Here is a 19,058-nt window from a genome sequence, read left to right as displayed (position 1 = left end):
CCCCCCCCCCCCCCCCCCCCCCCCCTTTCAGAAGGAACAAAAAATTCTCCCAGCCCGATTCATGATTGTGAAAAGCACTACATCACCGTCGGCTTCACCAACCGTCTCACTTCTCAAATCCGCGGCCTCGAGTTCCTTTCTTTGTCGACAAAGTTAATACCCAATCGGCTTCGAGTTTCTTTGGTATTCCTTTCTTCGATGAACTCGAAGGCCAGGGAGCGGTGACCCGTCACGCTCAAGAGAAAATATACCCAGTCGGCCGAGGTTTCTTTATTCTATTGGTGGGGACCCGTTCATCGTCTAGTTTTAGTCGGAAGTTCTTCTCCGCTCGTCGCCTTTTCTTCACCCGTTCTATTCGCCGTCAGATCCTACGATGCAATCGATACACTAGGTCTGTTTCCCTTCGTATATATGGTTATATGAATGGTTTGACTAATTTACCTTATTGTTTTTATTTTTGTTATATCATAAATTAGATTTCTTTTGGTTCAGAGTTTGTTATCGATACACTAGGTATGTTTCCCTTCGTATATATGGTTATATGAATGCTTTGGCTAATTTAACTTATTGTTTTTATTTTTGTTATATCATAAATTAGATTTCTTTTGGTTCAGTTTGTTGACCTCTTTGATTCCTTGTTCAAACAAGTTATGTACCTTCTATTTGAGGGTTTTTGTACAGAGCATCCTGGGGAAATTTTATGAATGATTTATGTGTATGTTTATGTTTATGTTTGAGCAGTCCAATTTATATGGCTATATAACTGGTTTGACGCAAAACTAATGAACGTGATTTTTTTAAATAAAGACAAAACCTTCAAAAAGTGCTAAAAGCTAAGTGAAACTATGCCTTAGATTGTCCTAGATTAATGGGGAGAAATTATTTGGGAAAATGACAGCCTAGGACATGTTTTGATAATTAATACCCGCCAAGGACATGTTGAGAACATTTGAGTACATTTGTTAATGTTGAAAATGTCCTTGGAGGGTATTAATTATCAAACACGTCCTTGGCCGTCATTTTTCCCAAATTATTTAGTGATCGTTCGGTGGGGCACTGGTGGCCCAGGCCCTTTCTCTACTATACATTCATGTTGGGGTCAAGATCAAGTACGTGCACATTTATTGAAGAGTTATATGACGTAAGTGCATTCTAAGAGCGAGGCTCTTCAAATTTAAATATCTTACTATTCCTTTGGCTCTAAAGGGACCCACTATACCAAAGCAATCAATTAATTAACTCACCAATTAAAAATAATAAAATTGATAAGTTGACAGTTTGAAAACTCATTTCTCACTCTTCAAATTTGAAGAAAGAGAGAGAGAGCTGCACCAAAATGGTTCAGCAAGTTTGCTTCTTCCTTTCAAGGGTGTTTTGATGACATGCATGGCTCTTCAAATTTGATTTGATTTTACTTTCGCTGCCTCCCTAGCTTGGAGATGCACTTTTTGCTGTCCCAAAATTATTGTCCCACTTTCAAACCAAAATGGTTATATATAGTTAATGAAAGTTCTATTTTACTCTTCTACTTTTAAATTAATAATACTAAATAAAATTTTAAATAGCAATGATTAAAGTGTGGGTGAATGGAGGCGGGCTTCGGTGTCTCTGCTCCTTGGACAACAACAGCGGTGGATTCCTCGAGTTCCAAAAACGACAATAGTTTAAGTCAAGAGTGGAGGGGCGTTTGTGCCGCTCTAGGGAAGCAACAGGGGCTTGTTCTACTCCGGATTTTGGTGGTGGCATTATAGATGCGTTTCTGGTCAGGAGACTATGGACGATGGGTGAGGCGTGGTGATGTTTTGGTGCATGGGTCAGGTGTTTTGTGGGGTGGTGGCGCTGAGAGAAGGCAACTTCTCCTTTTCCAGCTACTATCCTTCTATTGCCATTACCGTCGTCTTTCCTAATCAGTGGCCAATATCTTCAATCGGCGCCGATTGCTTTGTTGGATGCTCCCGGTTTTTGGATCTAACGGCAAGTCGATCTAGGTGATGGTGGGTGATCTGGTGAGGCGGTGATTTGGGCGGTGGGGTACGTAGTTTGCGGTATTAGGGTTGCTGTAAATGGGTTTGAAATCGGCCCATTTGGATTGGTGTCTTTGTTGATCTCTTGTCAACGTCTAGGTCTCAAGTAGCATACATAGGGTTGTCCTTGTTCCATTTAATTTTTGTACCTTTTTAGAGATTAATTAAATTTTTTTTGTTGAACAAAAAAAAAAGGGTAGAATGGTAAAATGTGGTGATTAGACATGCCAATGTAGTTGAAATGTTCTCTTTTGATCGTCGATACTTTTTTCCCCGGCCTCTATATGTAAAGAATAAATTCTTTCCACCATCGGTGGAAAATTCTACGTTTTTCACCACCGCCTATTGTTGGCCCCACTGAGTGTTTATTGTTGTAATTTAAACCATTCATATTGAAGGACTCACATAGTTATGTTGTCATGCAAAAAATCAACTTGATCAGATATCGATAGGTCCATCAAATTTGAATTTTGGTTTCAATTTGAAATTTGAGCATCAAAGAATTGGATAGGCTTGGCAGCCACCAATGACTTTTGGAGATCTTGAATATCTCACGCATGGAAGAGCATTGAATGCTCTTGGAAGTTTTCTCCCAGGAACTCCCTATAAATACTGATGTATTTGAGAGGTTGAGAGGTGTGGTAGCAGAATGTGAGCGTGAGAGAATGAGGTCTGAGAGGGAGAGCCAGTTGTGGTTCTCTCTGGAGAGGTTTTTTCAAGTTTTGTATATTTGTGAGTGTATAGATAGAATGAAGTTTTTCCTCTGAAATCAGTATGTATTGTGTGCGTGAGTGACCCTGGGGCGCAACACAGCAACCATAATTCCATTTCTTCTCTCTACTATTTGCTTAGGATTGAAGATACAACATCAAAGCATGGCTAGAGATGCGATTAACGATGGTAATAAAAAACAAAGGCACACTTGTAGTTATCTTACAAAAAATGATTTTCATACCCCTTTTACAATCAACACTCCTTTAGGAATTCTCCTACTAATTCCCACTTAATTGCAGGACTGACTGGATCCCTTTAATTTAGGGATACGGAAATCAATATACACACACACTATATATCATACTAAAGGTTAGTAAGGGTAATTCACACGTTAGAAGGATAAAAGCATTACTGTTCAAAAAGTCCAAAATAAATACTTACATGGGCTGAGATTTGAGGATCATTATTTAAGTCTCCCCACTTATAAATGGATGTGTATAAGTATAAAACCATACATGTATTTATAACAGTTCCCACAATAGTAGGAAATTGAAAGGTTTACCTTAATTGTTGCAAAGGGTCATTTTGGGCATGTCCTTTCGTTTTAATCTCAGTAATTTAAAAAGAAAGATTAGAACTTAAAGAATAGATTTCATTTTTAAAAAATTGAGATTGTATATGAAAAAATATATATTGTTTCGGAAAAATTGAGATTGTTACTTAATGATTTTAGATCTCACTTGGTAAAATTGTGATTGTTTTTTTTTTGCTTGGCAAACGAAACTTTTATAAAACTCAAAAGGTTACATCGAGGGAGAACACTGAAAGCAAACAAATGCTTATGAGTTCAGATAAAAGAAAAAAAAGAGAGAAAGATTGAAAACGAACATCAAACCGAGACTCGGATGGATCCACTCCTCAGATACATATTACACATTCAACTTTCTAATTCCATTAAGGAAGCCCTTAATTAAACTCCTTCACGGTGTATATCTTAATATCGAGCTTCACCTTAATCCACATTGCGACTCTGGTTTTGATCAGCTCACCTATTTGCCCTACACTTGTCGAAGCATTATTGAACACATAGTCATTCCTCACCAACCATGCACAACGACCAAATTGTAGAAAAGAAAGTCGATTTCCACAAATGATTTTCCAAATTTTTAAATCTATTATCAAACCACCAAGTAAAAGATCTACCAAAGATTTAGGACACACCCAACTCACATGTCACCAATCCAAAATCAAAGACCAAACAGCCCACAAGAATTGACAATGTAAAAAGAGATGCTGGGGCTTTCCCAAATGTAGAGATCGAACACAGCGGGCGAAGCACTGAATTGTCTTCAAGGATCAAGTTTGTACTTTGAAGCACAGATCTAGTAGTCACTCTATCCTGAAGTGCCATCCACGCAAAAATCTCCACCTTAGGAGGCTGAGATTTTTTCAGATTGCTTTCAATACCAGATTTCTTGCATTTCCAGACTGTTAATTTCCATTTATTGTACACTGATTTCACTGAAAAACAATCATCAGAGGTCCAAACCCACTTCAACAGATCGCATTTAGACTGATCCAAGGTCACTGCTGGAAGTATTTGTTGTAAAACTGTGATTGTTACTTACAGATCTCATTTGAAAAATGCGTTAAATACAATTGTGTATGCAAAGTCTACACAAATTGTACTTCGTTAAGAGTGCTTGAATCACCCAACAAGTGTTCTAGTCATGCGGCCACCAATAGTTGTTTTTATTTTCCACAAAAACTCCTCCAAGGTATTCAATCACGGTTTCAAATAAAACCGAGATGTTGTAATAATGAGATTATTTCTTGCTAAATAGTCACGGTCTTAGAAAAAAACTGAGATGGTAAGAAGTTGAAGATTACGGGTTTTTCCTTTTTAGTCACGATTTTAATGAATTTTAATCCCGGTTTTATACCTATGGTTAAAAGATAAAGGGACTTTTAGTTACACTTTGATAGACCATGGTTTTAAATGAGAGATTAAAACTGAAAGACCACACTAGATGACTGAGATGTTTATCGATTTTTCTAGTAGTGTATGTACATTGCGATTCACTCTTAGTAGTTTTAGGGTGGTTGAACTCTTATTAACGCCTTTAATTTGATAACGCGTGTAGATGGCACGTGATTAGCTTTGAGAGAGAGTGCCATATTAATTGGAATATTGTTCTCTTCTAATCGTCGATGCTTTTTTTCTGGCCTCTTTGTTAACTATCGATATACTTAATTTAAGATTAATAGAACTCTTTTCCGCTCTCAAAAAAAAGGTAAAAGAAAATGCCAAATCTATAGGAGGGCATTCGATACATTTCAATAGAATGATGAGGGAAAGACAAGGAGTATTACTCACAAATAACAATCCAATTTTATTACAACTTGCAAAGCTTTACATTTAATAAAGACACCAATTAAACACCGGAATGCATGATTATTTAATTGCTAACGAAAATCCATCCAATAATAAGAAGAGCAAAATCAAACATTAGCGTCGTTTACTGAAGCTGGATTAGTAAGGCTGGCGGCGGCCCAATTTCTTCTCTTTTTCATGACCACAATTCTTGCTATCAAGAACAATAACAAAGCTCCTAACGCAGAGAAAAACAGAGTTAAAATTGCACCAACGAGAGAGTGCACGTGGCGGTGTCTCCCGCTTTCTAGATTCGGTACCGGCGACACCACGAAGAGAGATATCAAATACGCCATTGCAATGGACGAGATTGTCGCCCCCTTAGTGAGAGACGTCAACAGCGAATATCTCCCCGTCTTGAAGGGCAAGTCAGTCATGACCAAAACGAGCGTGCACAGAGACGCGGTGAAGCCGAATATGTTAAAAAAGCGGAAGAATTCGTACAAAACCGGGTAATTGGAAGCCATCACGGCCTCTCCGCTTTTGTGTCCATGCGGACCATCTTTTTCATCTTGCCAAACGCCGCCCGGAGGGGCTACCCCTACTTGAAAGGCTAGGGTTGCCATTAGTACGGTAGCGACTACGATTCCGTTCCTTTTCTCTGCTCTTTGCATAGGATCGATCAGGATACCATCCTCAACTCCTTTAGCACGGTACTCTCGAAGTAAGGCGTGAATGTCTTTGTCTACCCGTTCTGGTTCTGTACCTTTTTTCTGTCCAAAAAGTAGAATGTCCATTGCTGTTTGTTTGCTTGCATTAATTGCATTAGTGTCAATTTTCGTGTGGCTGAGAACATACTTGATAATCTACTTGATAATCTGAAACATCCATTAAATGCGAGAGATCACAAATCTTCAAAGTAAAACATCTTAAAGTTGTGTTGCCATTATTCTCTAAAAAATAATTTTCTTCTTTTAGCTGTCAGGCCGAAAGTATTTTAACCCCAGGCAAACTAAAATAACTTTTTCCAAGTGGAACTCGAAGTCTTTTTGAAAAAATACGGTTCAATTTTTGTTTTCTTTGAAACTCATTTCGACATGATTCATACTCCCTTTATCCCAATTTAATAGTCTCTCGTTATATTCTAATTGGAAAAAAAATTAGTTATATCTTTATAGCGGTAATAAATTTTATATCCAACATGAATCTTATATAATAGATCTCGATTAGTTCTATAATACTATAATATTTTTAAAATCAAATAGACATTATAAATTACAAGAGATAATCAATTGAAAAGTGACACGAACTCCTCAGAAGGATTGTTAAATTGGGATGGAGGGCGTAATGGAGTATTACAGTATTAATGTGTGTCCATCGACATTCATAAGTGCCAGAAACGGTGGCACTTGCAATTTGTTTGCTTTTAATTTCCTTAAACAAGCACACATATTTTGCTATTTACCTATATAGAAGTAAGATAAAAAATCACTTCCATGGAATTATAAGATGATCACTGATCGAGAGTTACATATATGATATGCATATCATATACAAATCCTAGACAACTAATTACTACGAAAAAAGTAGGGCTCCAAATTGTTTGTGAACTATTCGAGGCTCAATTCGGTAAAAGCTCGCTCGTTCGAATCGATTTGGGTACTAAACAAACCAAACCTGAGTCTCAATCTTATGCTCGTTTAATAAAGAATCCAAACCTGAACCTAACAATATTTAGATCTAATGGACTCGTGAACTTGGATTGTATATGTATATGCTCGTGTGTGTCACAAGAATTTCACATACAACCTTGAATATGTATAAACTTTTACTTCACTACAAGAATTTTGGGATCTCCCAACGGTTTTTTAGTAACGGTTAAAAAAACCGTTGGTATAGATGGTGTTTAGCAACGGTTTTCCAAACGTTACTAGAAATAGGACTATAGCAACGGTTTTCATGCCACCGTTACTAGATTACAAGACTCTAGCAACGGTTTTTCATAACCGTTACTAAAAACCGGACTCTAGCAACGGTTTTCGATAACCGTTACTAAAAACCGGACTATAGCAACGGTTTTCCATAACCGTTACTAAAAACCCGACTATAGCAACGGTTTTCCATAACCGTTACTAAAAACCGCACTCTAGCAACGGTTTTCCATAACCGTTACTAAAAACCGGACTATAAAGACGAAAAAATTGGCTTATTTGCTTATTTTTTGTTTTTATTCAAAAAAATTAAGTTTTGATTGAATTTTTTTACTTTTCAGATTCCTCTCGTCATGACGAAGCAATAATCCCAAAAAAATTAACGAGAAACTAACAAATGCAAAAAAAATTTGAATAAGGACAAAAAATAATCCGAACAAGCGTAGCTATCTTTACTATGTAAAAAATAGACGGTTCCAATCGAAAAAAAAAAGTAGGTGTTTGTATAGTATAAACCGAATTTAAAAACTTGGATTAAGAATAAATCGATAAAACTCTAATGACATAAGTTAGCCCCACCGGTTTGCATAGTATAAATATTAAAAGGCCCTCAATATTACATAAGTGCTGGGCTAGCCCAGCTGGTTCGTACTCGCGCGCGCATACGTGAGGTCTTGGGTTCGATTCCTAGGAGAAGCAAAATTAGGCCCCGTTCCAAAAACCTTCTTAAAAAATAAGCAGCTTATTTCACATTTTCAAACTCAAAAATAAAGTAAATGAAAAATAATTTTTCAAATTTTTTTGCCTCGTATAAAAGATCTCATCAAGATCTTCCAAACAAGATCCATATTGCATATTTTTAGATTTCAATAAGACCATAATTTTTGAGCTTGAAATTACCTTCTTAAAAAATAAGGACTTATTTTGGTTTCGGGAACGGAACCTTATTGTGTTGCCTTCCATGCGCCACGTGGGCGACAGGGGAGGCCACGTGGGCGACAAGTCAGCGCCACGTGGCTGCTATGTCATATTTTACCCCAGATTTAAAAAAAAAAAAAACTTGCCTTTAGCAACGGTTAAAAAACCGTTACTAAAAAAATTACCCCAGATTTAAAAAAAAAAATAATTTGCCACCGTTGCTAAGGAAACCGTTACTAAAAAAAAATCTGTACCAACGCTCGTCAAAACCGTTGCTATATGTCTACACCAACGGATATCTCGCAACGGTTTGGGCAACGGTTGGTGAACCGTTGGTATTGCTTTTAGCAACGTTTTTTGTGTTTTTTAGTAACGCTTTTGACCGTTGTTAGATCCCAATTTTTTTGTAGCTTGTACATAATGAAAATTTTATAACTTGTACATGTATAAAGTTTTAAAATACTATAAACTTAAATTTTACTTGTCCCATTTTTCTTTTCTCGAGTGGAACGATCATCTCAATTATATTAATTTGAAAAAAAAATTCCAACTAAAGAGTAACAACAAACCAAATACAACAACAAAACAAAAAATACAGCAGCCGTGTAGGAACCTTTTGTCTCAATTTGATTGTCTAGTGCTTTTGGAATCCCAACTTTTTAAGGGAGCATAATGATTACCATGAAAAGATATTTTGTTTCCAAAAATACCTTCATCATTTTAGCATTAAATAATGATCCGTTCATTGAATGTAAAACATATTTTCAAGGGTCCCCGTGAAATAAGCTCAATTCGATACTTATAATTGCTTGATTCAATCATTTAATTTTTCATGCGGATTTCAGAACAATAAAAAGTTAGATGATTGAATCGAATATCTCTAAGTATCAAATTGAGCTGAATTTTCGTTAGGGCCCTTGAAAAAATATTTTAAATTTAATCTATGGGTGAAATCATTTTTATAGGACCCGTAGTGGGCTCCACGTCACGATCAGTGCACGATATGTGCACTATTTATCTATGTTGGTAGCATTTCTGTAGAGAGAAAGACATATTCACATCGCACAGTTGAAAAATGTGAGAGCACAGAGGTCTTGATTTTGTCAACTCTCTCCTGATCAAAAGCCGCATACTCGAGAGAGTTGATTTGCAAGTAAAGACCTTCAAATATGTTCTTTTTTATTCTTTCATATTATCAAGCCAAACGATCGATGTAGAATTTTTGGTCTGTAACATCATGAATGTGTTTGTGAGAGAGACTAAGAAGGAACACGCTATTAGACAAAATAAGCCATTAATTTCGGGGTCCCGTAGTGAGTTGAGGTGTGTGCAGGTTGACTTGGACATCTAATTATCAAAAACAATTGAAACTATTTAAGTAAGTAGTACCAAATTTAATTTGTATCAAATTATCATATATACTTCAAAAGTATTGAGACTAAACTAAAGCCTTGATTATGGCCTTAACGTACCTCGTATCTTCGATCCTCAACAGCAACATGCAGTATGGTGTTGTCAGCATTATCTTTGGCATTGACAAACTCCTTACCTTTAAAGTAGTTCTCCAACAACTTCGATAGAAACGGTAGCTGGTTATATTTGACACATATGTGTAAGATAGTCTCTCTTTCTCCACTCTCCACCCTAGCTCGAGCTGCATGGGGGTTAGCTTTAAATAACTCATCCAAGACCTCGACCTTTCCTCTCATAGCTGCAACATGAAGAGGATTTGCACCGTCTCGATCACGAGCTAGGCACATCTCTGGTCTCACCTGTGTTAATGCCTTCACAATCTCAATGTGTCCATTAGCCGATGCCAAGTGAAGGAGGGATTGTTGTTGCGAATCTAGAGCTTTGGCAAGCTCTGGATTCCTATGCAACAGTTCTTGGAAAAGCTCTTGTTGCCCACGTGATGCAGCCACATGTAGAGGAGTCCAATTGAAACATTTCACCATCGCTCTATCAAGATTGTATTCATTTTCGTCGTGCAATGAAGTTGGGTTTTCATTGATCTCTGCTTCATTGAGCCTCTCTGCCATTCTCTCTCTCTCTCTCTCTCTCTCTCTCTCTCTCTCTCTCTCTCTCTCTGAGTTGAACGCTTGTGTTTCGCAGCAAGTAACTACACATAAAAATATGCACAGAGGCAAGAGTCTCTCTCTTTCGAGAAAGAGTCTCTCTTTATCACTAAGCAAAAGTGAACGAGGAATGTGGAAGTGTTAAAGTAATTGAAGGCACAAATAAATGACTTTTGTAATTGTGAAGTAGAGGTTGTGGACCCGTTGCTATTATTCGTTACTCTCCCTTGGATGAGAGTGCGACAATTGATCAGGGACTTGTTAAAGGAGGAGCTAGAGGTTGTGTTCCAGAAGAAAAGTGAGGCTGGTTGTTTTCAAGATCGATTTTGGTGAGGCATCATCTACTTTGAGTGATACAGTCCTAAAGCAGGACAAGAACACGATTCTGGTGGCCGTAAGAGTCCAATCTGGGGAAGGTTTCATAGGCGACGCAACCAAGAACTTTAAGGGCATGTGCACAAAAGCGATTAAAGTAAAGGGACGGTTTTGGTTCTCTGATCGTTTGAAGCTTTTTAGAGTGCAAGACGAGCTGGGAGTATTTGCATGACGATCGCTATTTGGGGGTAAGGGAAGATTGATGTGGGGGTAATGTGGGAGAAATTTTAGGTCTTTTGGTACCTTCCCAACTACGAAGGCATCAAATGAAGAATTTCAATTTAGTAAACTAAGTTTTCAAAACTGATAATAAGATTGATGACAGAGATATTGACCAGTTTGTGAGTCTACTTCTCGGATGTTACTGCATGAAGAATCACCAATGAACAACATGTAATCAAAGACCACACAACATAAAGATTAATGCTTTCTGAAAATTAAACTACCGAGACCAGATTTTATAGTTAAGCGCGCATATTTAGCACTCAGTATTTCCAACCCAAAATGAAGTTATTGGTACGTACCTAATGTTCCGAAGAATATAATTTGCAATAGAATACCCCCGATCGACCTGAACCGAATTTGGCCTACGAACGGGGGGCTTTTGAAACAAAGGCTACTGCTACAAAGGTCTTTGCTATCGTGAACAAACCCCTGGAATAGGAGGGAGTACTTGTTTGCTTACTAGTCTTTATTTTTTTTTGACCAAGTAAAAGGTAGAGAGGGAGAGACAAGAGATGCAAATCCCAAATCCCAACCGCTATTTGAAGGAGCCAATTAACCAGATCCAAGTTAAAGTCAAAGTCATCGTCTAAAAGTCGATCCCATAGTACGTACTAAACTCTCAAGTTTTGAGGGCACGACTAGCCAGCCATATCCCAATTAAATTCAAAATCATCATAAAAGACGTGTCAAGGATCAATGCTTGGTCAATGGGATCCATACTAGAAAGCTCCTCCTAATGTGACAAAGCTGCAGGATTACCCTTCGATTTCCTCTTTTCCACACATGCCAAATTTTTTCGTCATTGGAAGCCAATGTTTACCCAGTCTTGGGCGGGAAATGGATCCTATTCTTATCCTCGAGCGACCACCACGAGATTAATCCCAAATTAGTCCCGATCGAACCCAGAAATTAAACTCTGTCCCAAACCCAGTGAACTCAGAAAACTCAGGCAATAAGACTACTTAGAGCATGTACATCAAGCATAGCAAAATTACCTATCCAAAAAGGTACTTTTATGTTTTTCCAATTCACTTTTTCCTTCAACTCTACACCAGACTCTATCAAAAAAACAAGAAAGACTCTCTATCATAAAATATACCCAGAACTCCAATAGATCAACGGGCGAAAAGCAAAGAGCTGGAGATCAGCTCACATCCGGATGAGAAAGGAGAGAGAAAAAATAATATTTTATTGGATACCTTCTCAACAGTAGATTGGTAAATCTAGAGAGGTTTTTGGGTTGAGGTAAAATTGCTTCTTGTTTACCTAGGCTGCTGTAAACTGTTTTGGTGCCTTTAATTAGGTAAAATAACTAAAAATGTGATTTTTGCTATTCTCGTGTACATGCTCTTAGTCGCATTTTCAAAATGAGAAATTTTTTTATTTCTGGATGAGGTGGAAACCGCCGAAACCTGGTTTCCGCCTCCCATTGTGGGCCTCACTGTGCGTTGATTGCGGTAATCCAAACCGTTCATCTTGTAGAGTTTGCAAAATAATGTATTCACGTAAAAATCAACTTTATCAGACATTCATAGGTATATCAAAAATTGAATTTTGGTTTAAAAACGGACGGTCATGCACATTTTAACTTAAAAACTATTGACAAAATTCAGGCCGTCCGTTTTATAAACCAAAATTTTATTTTTTTATATACCTATGAAGAATGCTGATAGAGCTGATTTTTTTTTAATGAATACACTATTTTGCGAGCTCTACAAGATAAACGGTTCAGATTACCTCATTGAACGTACTGTAGTGCCCATAAATGGCAGTGGTGGGAACCGTGGGGTTTCCGGCTCATCCAGACATAACTCAGTACTCTCTTTCAAAATCATCATAAAACGTGTCAGACTAAGAGTCCTGCTCGATCCTTTTTATTAAATAAAATCGTCAGACTTCTCTTGTTTTGCCAAACTCAGCATTTTCTAATTTCGGGTCTGTAATAAACTAAAACTCTATTTTGAGTTAATGATACAAGATTAATGGAATCATGTTCAAATAACTTAATCAATTTCAAAAGATCATTACAATTCCATACATTTCAATAGGAGTACTACTCACAGATAACAATCCAACTTTATTACTAACTTACAAACCATACATTTAACAAAGACAACAATTTTGAATTAAACACCAGAATGATTATTACACTTCTAATAAGAATCCGCACAATAAGAACATAAAATTCAAACATTAGCCTCGTTTATCGAAGCTTGATTAGTAAGCCTGCGTCTGTTCACTCTCTCCGCGGCCCTATTTCTTTTCTGTTTCATGCCCACCTTCTTCGTAGCTACCAGCAACAATATGGCAGAAGCTATTAACGTAAGGGCAATAATAAGTTGAATTGGACCCGGTGGACCCTGTGTTCTCGAGTCCAGGTTCACTACTGAGACCGCTACAAGAGAAATTGCATGCGCTGTTGCAATGGATGTGATTGTTGTGCCCTTGGTGATATTTGTCGATATCAAATATCCGAATGCTGTGAAGGGCAAGTCAATCATGAGCAAAACGAGAGTGCCTAGAGACGAGGTAAAGCCGATTATGTTAAAACAGAGGAAGAACAAGTACGAAGTTGGGTAATTATAAGCCATCACGGCCTTTCCGCTTTTGTGTCCATCTCTATCATTTGGCCAAACACCGCCCCAAAGGTTCACCCCTGCTTGATAGGCTAGGGTTGCCATCAGTACAACAGCAACTATAATTGCGTTTCTTCTCTCTGCTATTGCCGTAGGATCGAGGATACCGCACTTGACTCTTTTGGCATGGTAGATTTCAAGTACTAAGGCTGGAATGTCTTTGTCTACTCCCTCTGGTTTCATTCCTTTTTTTCATCCAAGAAGTAGAATGTCTATTGCTGTTTGTTTGTTTGCATTAATAGTATTTACATCAATTTCCGCATGGCTAAGAACATGGTCGATAATCTGAAACATCCATGAAATGCGAGAGATTACAAATTTTTGAAGTAAAACATTTTGAGCTATCTAGCCATTATTCTCTGAAAAATATTTTTCTTCTCGTAGCTGTCAGACCGAAAGTATTTTAGCCCCAGACAACCTAAAATAAGTTTTTACGAAGAGGAACTCGGGGTCTTTTCAAAAAAATACGTTTCAAATATTTTAATAAAACTCATTTTGACATGATTCATATTAGAGTATTAATGTGCGTCCTCAAATACTTTTGAGAATTAAACACGTTTCAAATAGTTTTTTTAAACTCATTTTGACATGTTTCAAATTATGTTTTTTTGATAAAACTTCAAAAAAATAACCAAAAGTAAGAATTAAATCAAAGAAGAATTTAGTTATTCTGGCTACTTCCTGCCTTTTCTGAGTTGATTTTAAATATATCTATATTTTTAATATTTTCGATTCTACTTGTCAAGCAAGTTGAGATGTGTTGAAGGTATAAATAATAAAATTGCCCCTTAAACAGCTTAAACTTTTAGATGAGTTGATAGTTAAAAATATCTAATATGGTATCAGAGCAGACAATAGATCATGTGTTCAAACCTTACCATCTATCTAATGTTAAAATATTTACTCGTGTTTAGCCCGCTTATAGAGGAGAGCCCGGCTATACGTAGGGGGCATATTGAAGATATAAATAATAAAATTTTCCCTCTCTCAAATAGCTTAAATTTTTAGATGAATTGGTGGTTAACAATCTAATAAGATGAATCCAACTATGAATGTTTCTAGGCCTTAAAAGTGAAGAAGGAACACGTTTCTAGGTCTGAAAGTGAAGAGGGAACACTCTATTAGACAAAATAAGTCCTTAATTTCAAGGTCCCAAAGTTAGTTGAGGTGTGCACATGCAGGCTGGCCCGGATATCCGGTTATCAAAAACAAGTGAAACTTTTTAAGAAAGTAGTATACCAAATTTGGTCTTGAATTATAATACTTGGTCTTGAATTATAATACTTCAAAAGTATTGACACCAAACTAAAGCCTTAATTGTGGTCCTAAAGTACCTCGAATCTTCGACCCGCAACAGCAAGATGTAGTATGGTGTTGCCAGCATTATCTTTGGGCATTGACAAACTCCACACCTTCAAAGTATTTCTCCAACAACAAATATAAAAACTGTAGTTGGTTATATTTAACGCAAAGGTGTAAGATAGTCTCTCTTTCTCCACTTTCCACCCTAGCTCGAGCTGCATGGGGGTTAGCTTTACACAAATCATCCAAGACCTTGACCTTTCCTCTCATAGCTACAACATGAAGAGGATTTGTACCCTCTCGATCACAAGCTAGGCACATCTCTGGTCCCTCCTGTATTAATAATGCTTTCACAATCTCAATGTGTCCATTAGCCGATGCCAAGTGAAGTAGCGATCGTTGTTGCGAATCTCGAACTTCGGCAAGCTCTGGATTCCTATTCAACAGTGTTTGGAAAAGCTCTTATTGCCCACGTGATGCAGCCACGAATAGAGGAGTCCAATTGAAACATTTAACCATAGCACTATCAAGATTGTATTCATTTTCTTCGTGCAATGAAGTTACGTTTTCATTGATCTCTGCTTCATTAAACCTCTCCGCCTCTCTCTCTCTCTCTCTCTCTCTCTCACACGCTTGTGTTGTGCAGCTAGTAACTACACATGAATATGGTATGCAGATAGGCAAGCACGCCCAGTCTGTAAATTTTTTACATTCATCTCATTATCAGTTTTGATGGGTGTGCTTTATGCTTGACGATTTCCTAGACCTAAATTATTGGGTTGCCCCAAGCGTAGGGCGGAGACCGACGTAGCACAATATCCGGTAAGACCGGAGTCGAATCCACTAAGGACGGTGAAGTGTGTGCTGTGAAAATATTAAAAATAGCTCTTAGGTAGCCACCCCTAGTCTTTTAGTTGATTAATTAACTAATACTAATAGATAACTTGCTCAAACGATTAAAAAGAGAGGCAAGGTCGTAGGGAATCCAGCGCTCGCTACCCAAACAGAATCCGCTCGCTTTTCAAGATTCTAAAAAAATGGTTAAATTTAAGGAGAATTAGAAACTCCGAAAGATGCGAATCTTAAGGTTGCCGGTCCCGTACACAGCGGCGAACAGATTTTGGTCCCCTGTTCCCGCTCACATGAGCCCTGGCAATGCCTCGGATCATCCAACGGACGTAGTTTTCACCAACTAAATTTATTTAATTAAATTAATGTGCAGAAAATTGCGAGACGAATCCTAATTGGGTCACGCGCCTTTACTCAGCGACCAAACCTCAGAAAAATTATTCACTCATTATTAAAAATAAAAGAAATAAAAATCTAGAATTAATCATGCTTCTATTACTCGATATGAAAAATAAACAAAAGATCCAAAATTAAACAATAACCAAACTAACGACTTTAATAAAGAACGAAAATCAATATGAATTACCGAAATACGAATAATTGAACAAAACTTTAAAACATGATTGGAAAAACAACTGAAGCAATAAAACTAACAATATTCGGAACTCGGCAGTCAACAGCCTTTTTCTGTCCGTGGGAAAATTGCCTCCTTTTCGTTCACAGCTCTCGGTTTGCTTTTTTTCTCTGACAGCGTGATCCCCAAAAGATACCACGGCAGCCCCTATCTTTATTTTTTCGTCCGATAGAATAGTGCTTCGTGCATCGAAAATCAGTCCTCCTATTTAAAAGCTGCTGCTGCTTCCTTTTTATATTATAATATAATAAAACCTATTCCCTTTTTTTTGTTCCAGCGAACTACAATATTTTTCCATGGCCCACCATTTAGTTGTTAACTAATAACATTGGGCCTAGTCAATGGAATTGTAATCCGTGAACTAATTAGTGAACTCTTGACTCCATATGACCATTCAATGGTTCTCTTCAAACACCATTTAATATTCTAACTTTGTGCTTTTTGTATCAAACTCTCCAACTACCGGCTTCAAAGTTTCGCAATCCAATCTTGGCATAAAATCCACCTTATTCCTGCAAAACTTAACAAAAACCCAAAAACAAGACAAAATACGGCATCAAGTGAAACATGAGATAAAACGCGTCTCTAACACGCTAATTCACCCTACTTAGGCGCTCATATCTATGATATCACGCGCCTATCACACCCCCCAACTTGAGCGTTGCTAGTCCCTAGTAACGAACGAACGGAAAGATAACAAAAGAAATACTAACAAGACACAAACGAGGATACAGAGGTTATGCAAGCTGTATAATAACTAGGCGGGCAAGAGATTTTCCGCCTTCTCGCTCACCTGCAACTCAAACATTTGCATGCCTTGGCAAAAAGGTGAACAAAATTAGCGCCGGAACTCATGCAGAGATAAATGCCCCACGAAGGCAACGATACTACACTCGCTCACTGGAACACTCAAACATTCTATGAAAAAGCGCTTGGCGAACTACGTGGGACTGAAACAAAGGCATCCACGCGCCAATCAAAGACAACGCTCACAAAGAATAAAAGCACGATATAACAATCACGATTCTACAAAATGAGCAACATTAATATAAAACATGCATGAATGAGAGTTTAACAACGTGCATAAGATATACTAAGGACTTAATTAGGCTTTTAATGACCGTGGTTCCGAATGAAAGGGAAACTGCAAAATTAGGCGGCAGCCTATAGTAGCGCGAGGTTGACTACCCAGACTGGCCGCCACCTTCCCCTTAACTACCTGGTATGCACCCACTTGTGCCAACCAAAACAAATCCAAACAATGAAACAAAATATTTACGATAGTTGTTATAGACCTACATGAAATAATAGGAAATAGAGATAATTCACCGACACTAAAAACTCGAAACAACACAAAAAAAAAAATAATAATAATAACACCACCACCACACTAGACTCATGCATCACGGGAGTCCAAAGATCATTCCGAACCGCTCTCGGCAAAGTCGTCACTGACCTCTAAGTCCGAAAACTGAGGCGGTTGATACAGAGTCGAGGATTGCCCTATAACATGATCAATCAATCACTTATTCTGATGTGCCAGTAAGTGCTGATTTCTCCTAGCATGCCTCAACTCCACGTTTTCTTTTTCTTTTTCTTTACTTTTTTTTCTTTCTTTTTTTGGACTTAGCTTTATGCCTTGAAGGTTGGGTTTAGTTCCAAAACATGACACCCATCAAGACTTCTTCACTTTCACTTTTGACGACAACGATGCTTCAAATCCAATGCAACAAGACACCCATGATGTACAAAGCTAGACCCCCCAACTACAATCCCACCCACACACCGGTTTCCTAGGGTAGACTCAGAAACTGACTCGAACTGGTTTAAGATTGGTCAATGGAACTCATTTATGGTCTAATCATGCAAAAATGCCTTGTCTCATCTCCTATGCACGTTACCAACTCTCACAAATGCATGCAAAACATCTTACTACTCAATTGTGAAACAAAAGCCTACTATTTTTCACAAATGCGAGAAAAAGAAAGCAAAGAATATGAGAATGTTTATCAGAATGCATTATTAACTACGTGGGGACACCTACTCAACGTAACGACAGCATTAACATGTTTACAAAGACGCCCAATATATGCATGAACTTGAATTAAAACAGGCATAATAATTCGGCTAATTCTAAAATGCTGGCCTAACAATACAATCAAGCATAACAAATGTATCCCTGAAAAAATAAAAAATAAAAAAATTTACCCTAAAATTACGCTAGCAATGCAACAAAACATGTACAAGGTACACCCTCCCCCTAACTAGAAACATGCTATGTCCCCAGAGCATGGAGACACAGCAAAAGGAAGCACAAGGGAAAAGAAATGGACCTACGGGTGGCAGCCAACCACAATGACCTCGGCCAATGTTCGAGGAATTTCTTGTCACCCGGCCTCAGGGCCAATCACCGTACCCTGCAAAAGACATTAGTACCGCCCGGTTTGTGGTATCCGGGCTCCCAAGACAAAAAGAAAAAGAAAATACTCCACCAAATCGTCACGCGATCAGCGTGTCATACTTTTCTCCCCTTCCCTCGCAGGTGCGCAAGAAACGGGTGGCTATACAAGACCATGATGCTATTTTATTTTATTTTTTGCTTTTTCCAATTTTCTAGTTTTTTTTCTCTTTTTTTATTATAAATGAGATAAACAAAAACAACTAAACAAGCGACAAGAACTAAAGAACTAAGAAATGAAAGACAATTATACATAGATTGTGCCAAAAACACCAGAACTTACTAAAATTCAACGTTACCAACACAAAATTGCCCTTACTAACCGAAGCTGGGCACACGATCCTTATTTTGATAGCGGCGGGCGAAGCTATAAAACCCAAGTCAATGATGGGTACCTCTATTAGTAGGGGCCGGGTCCACTTCTCAATGAAGAGAGTGGTACGCAAAAGCTACCCGTCGGAACGTAGCCACAACGGCTACACAACAGGGTCATCCGAATAAACAGGATCGACCAACATTGCAACCGGTTCACCTACTTCACCC

At 37.9% G+C, this 19,058-nt stretch overlaps 2 protein-coding genes across 6 annotated transcripts in view; both read right to left on the bottom strand.

Moving 5' to 3' along the window:
• Positions 1-10,112, bottom strand: part of LOC131310302 (ankyrin repeat-containing protein At2g01680-like) — a 29,886-nt gene extending 19,774 nt beyond the window's left edge. The window contains exons 1-2 of one of the 5 annotated variants that reach the window (XM_058337249.1): positions 9,434-10,112; positions 5,110-5,978 (exon numbers count right to left, since the gene is read on the bottom strand). In XM_058337249.1, coding sequence (XP_058193232.1) covers positions 5,241-5,978; positions 9,434-10,000 — 1,305 coding nt within the window. In that variant the 5' untranslated portion in view covers positions 10,001-10,112 and the 3' untranslated portion in view covers positions 5,110-5,240. Of the gene's footprint in view, positions 1-5,109; positions 5,979-9,433 lie in introns of those variants that run through there. The other 4 variants (XM_058337248.1, XM_058337250.1, XM_058337251.1 and 1 more) reach the window with 4 other exon arrangements.
• Positions 1-19,058, bottom strand: part of LOC131310308 (ankyrin repeat-containing protein At2g01680-like) — a 79,939-nt gene that overhangs the window by 53,736 nt on the left and 7,145 nt on the right. The window lies entirely within an intron of this gene.

Source organism: Rhododendron vialii, chromosome 12a (assembly GCF_030253575.1).
Source record: "Rhododendron vialii isolate Sample 1 chromosome 12a, ASM3025357v1".
In the NCBI taxonomy this organism is placed as follows: Eukaryota; Viridiplantae; Streptophyta; class Magnoliopsida; order Ericales; family Ericaceae; genus Rhododendron; species Rhododendron vialii.
The sequence above is the reverse complement of the archived record's forward strand: the minus strand, read 5'-3'. Positions and strand labels throughout refer to the sequence as shown.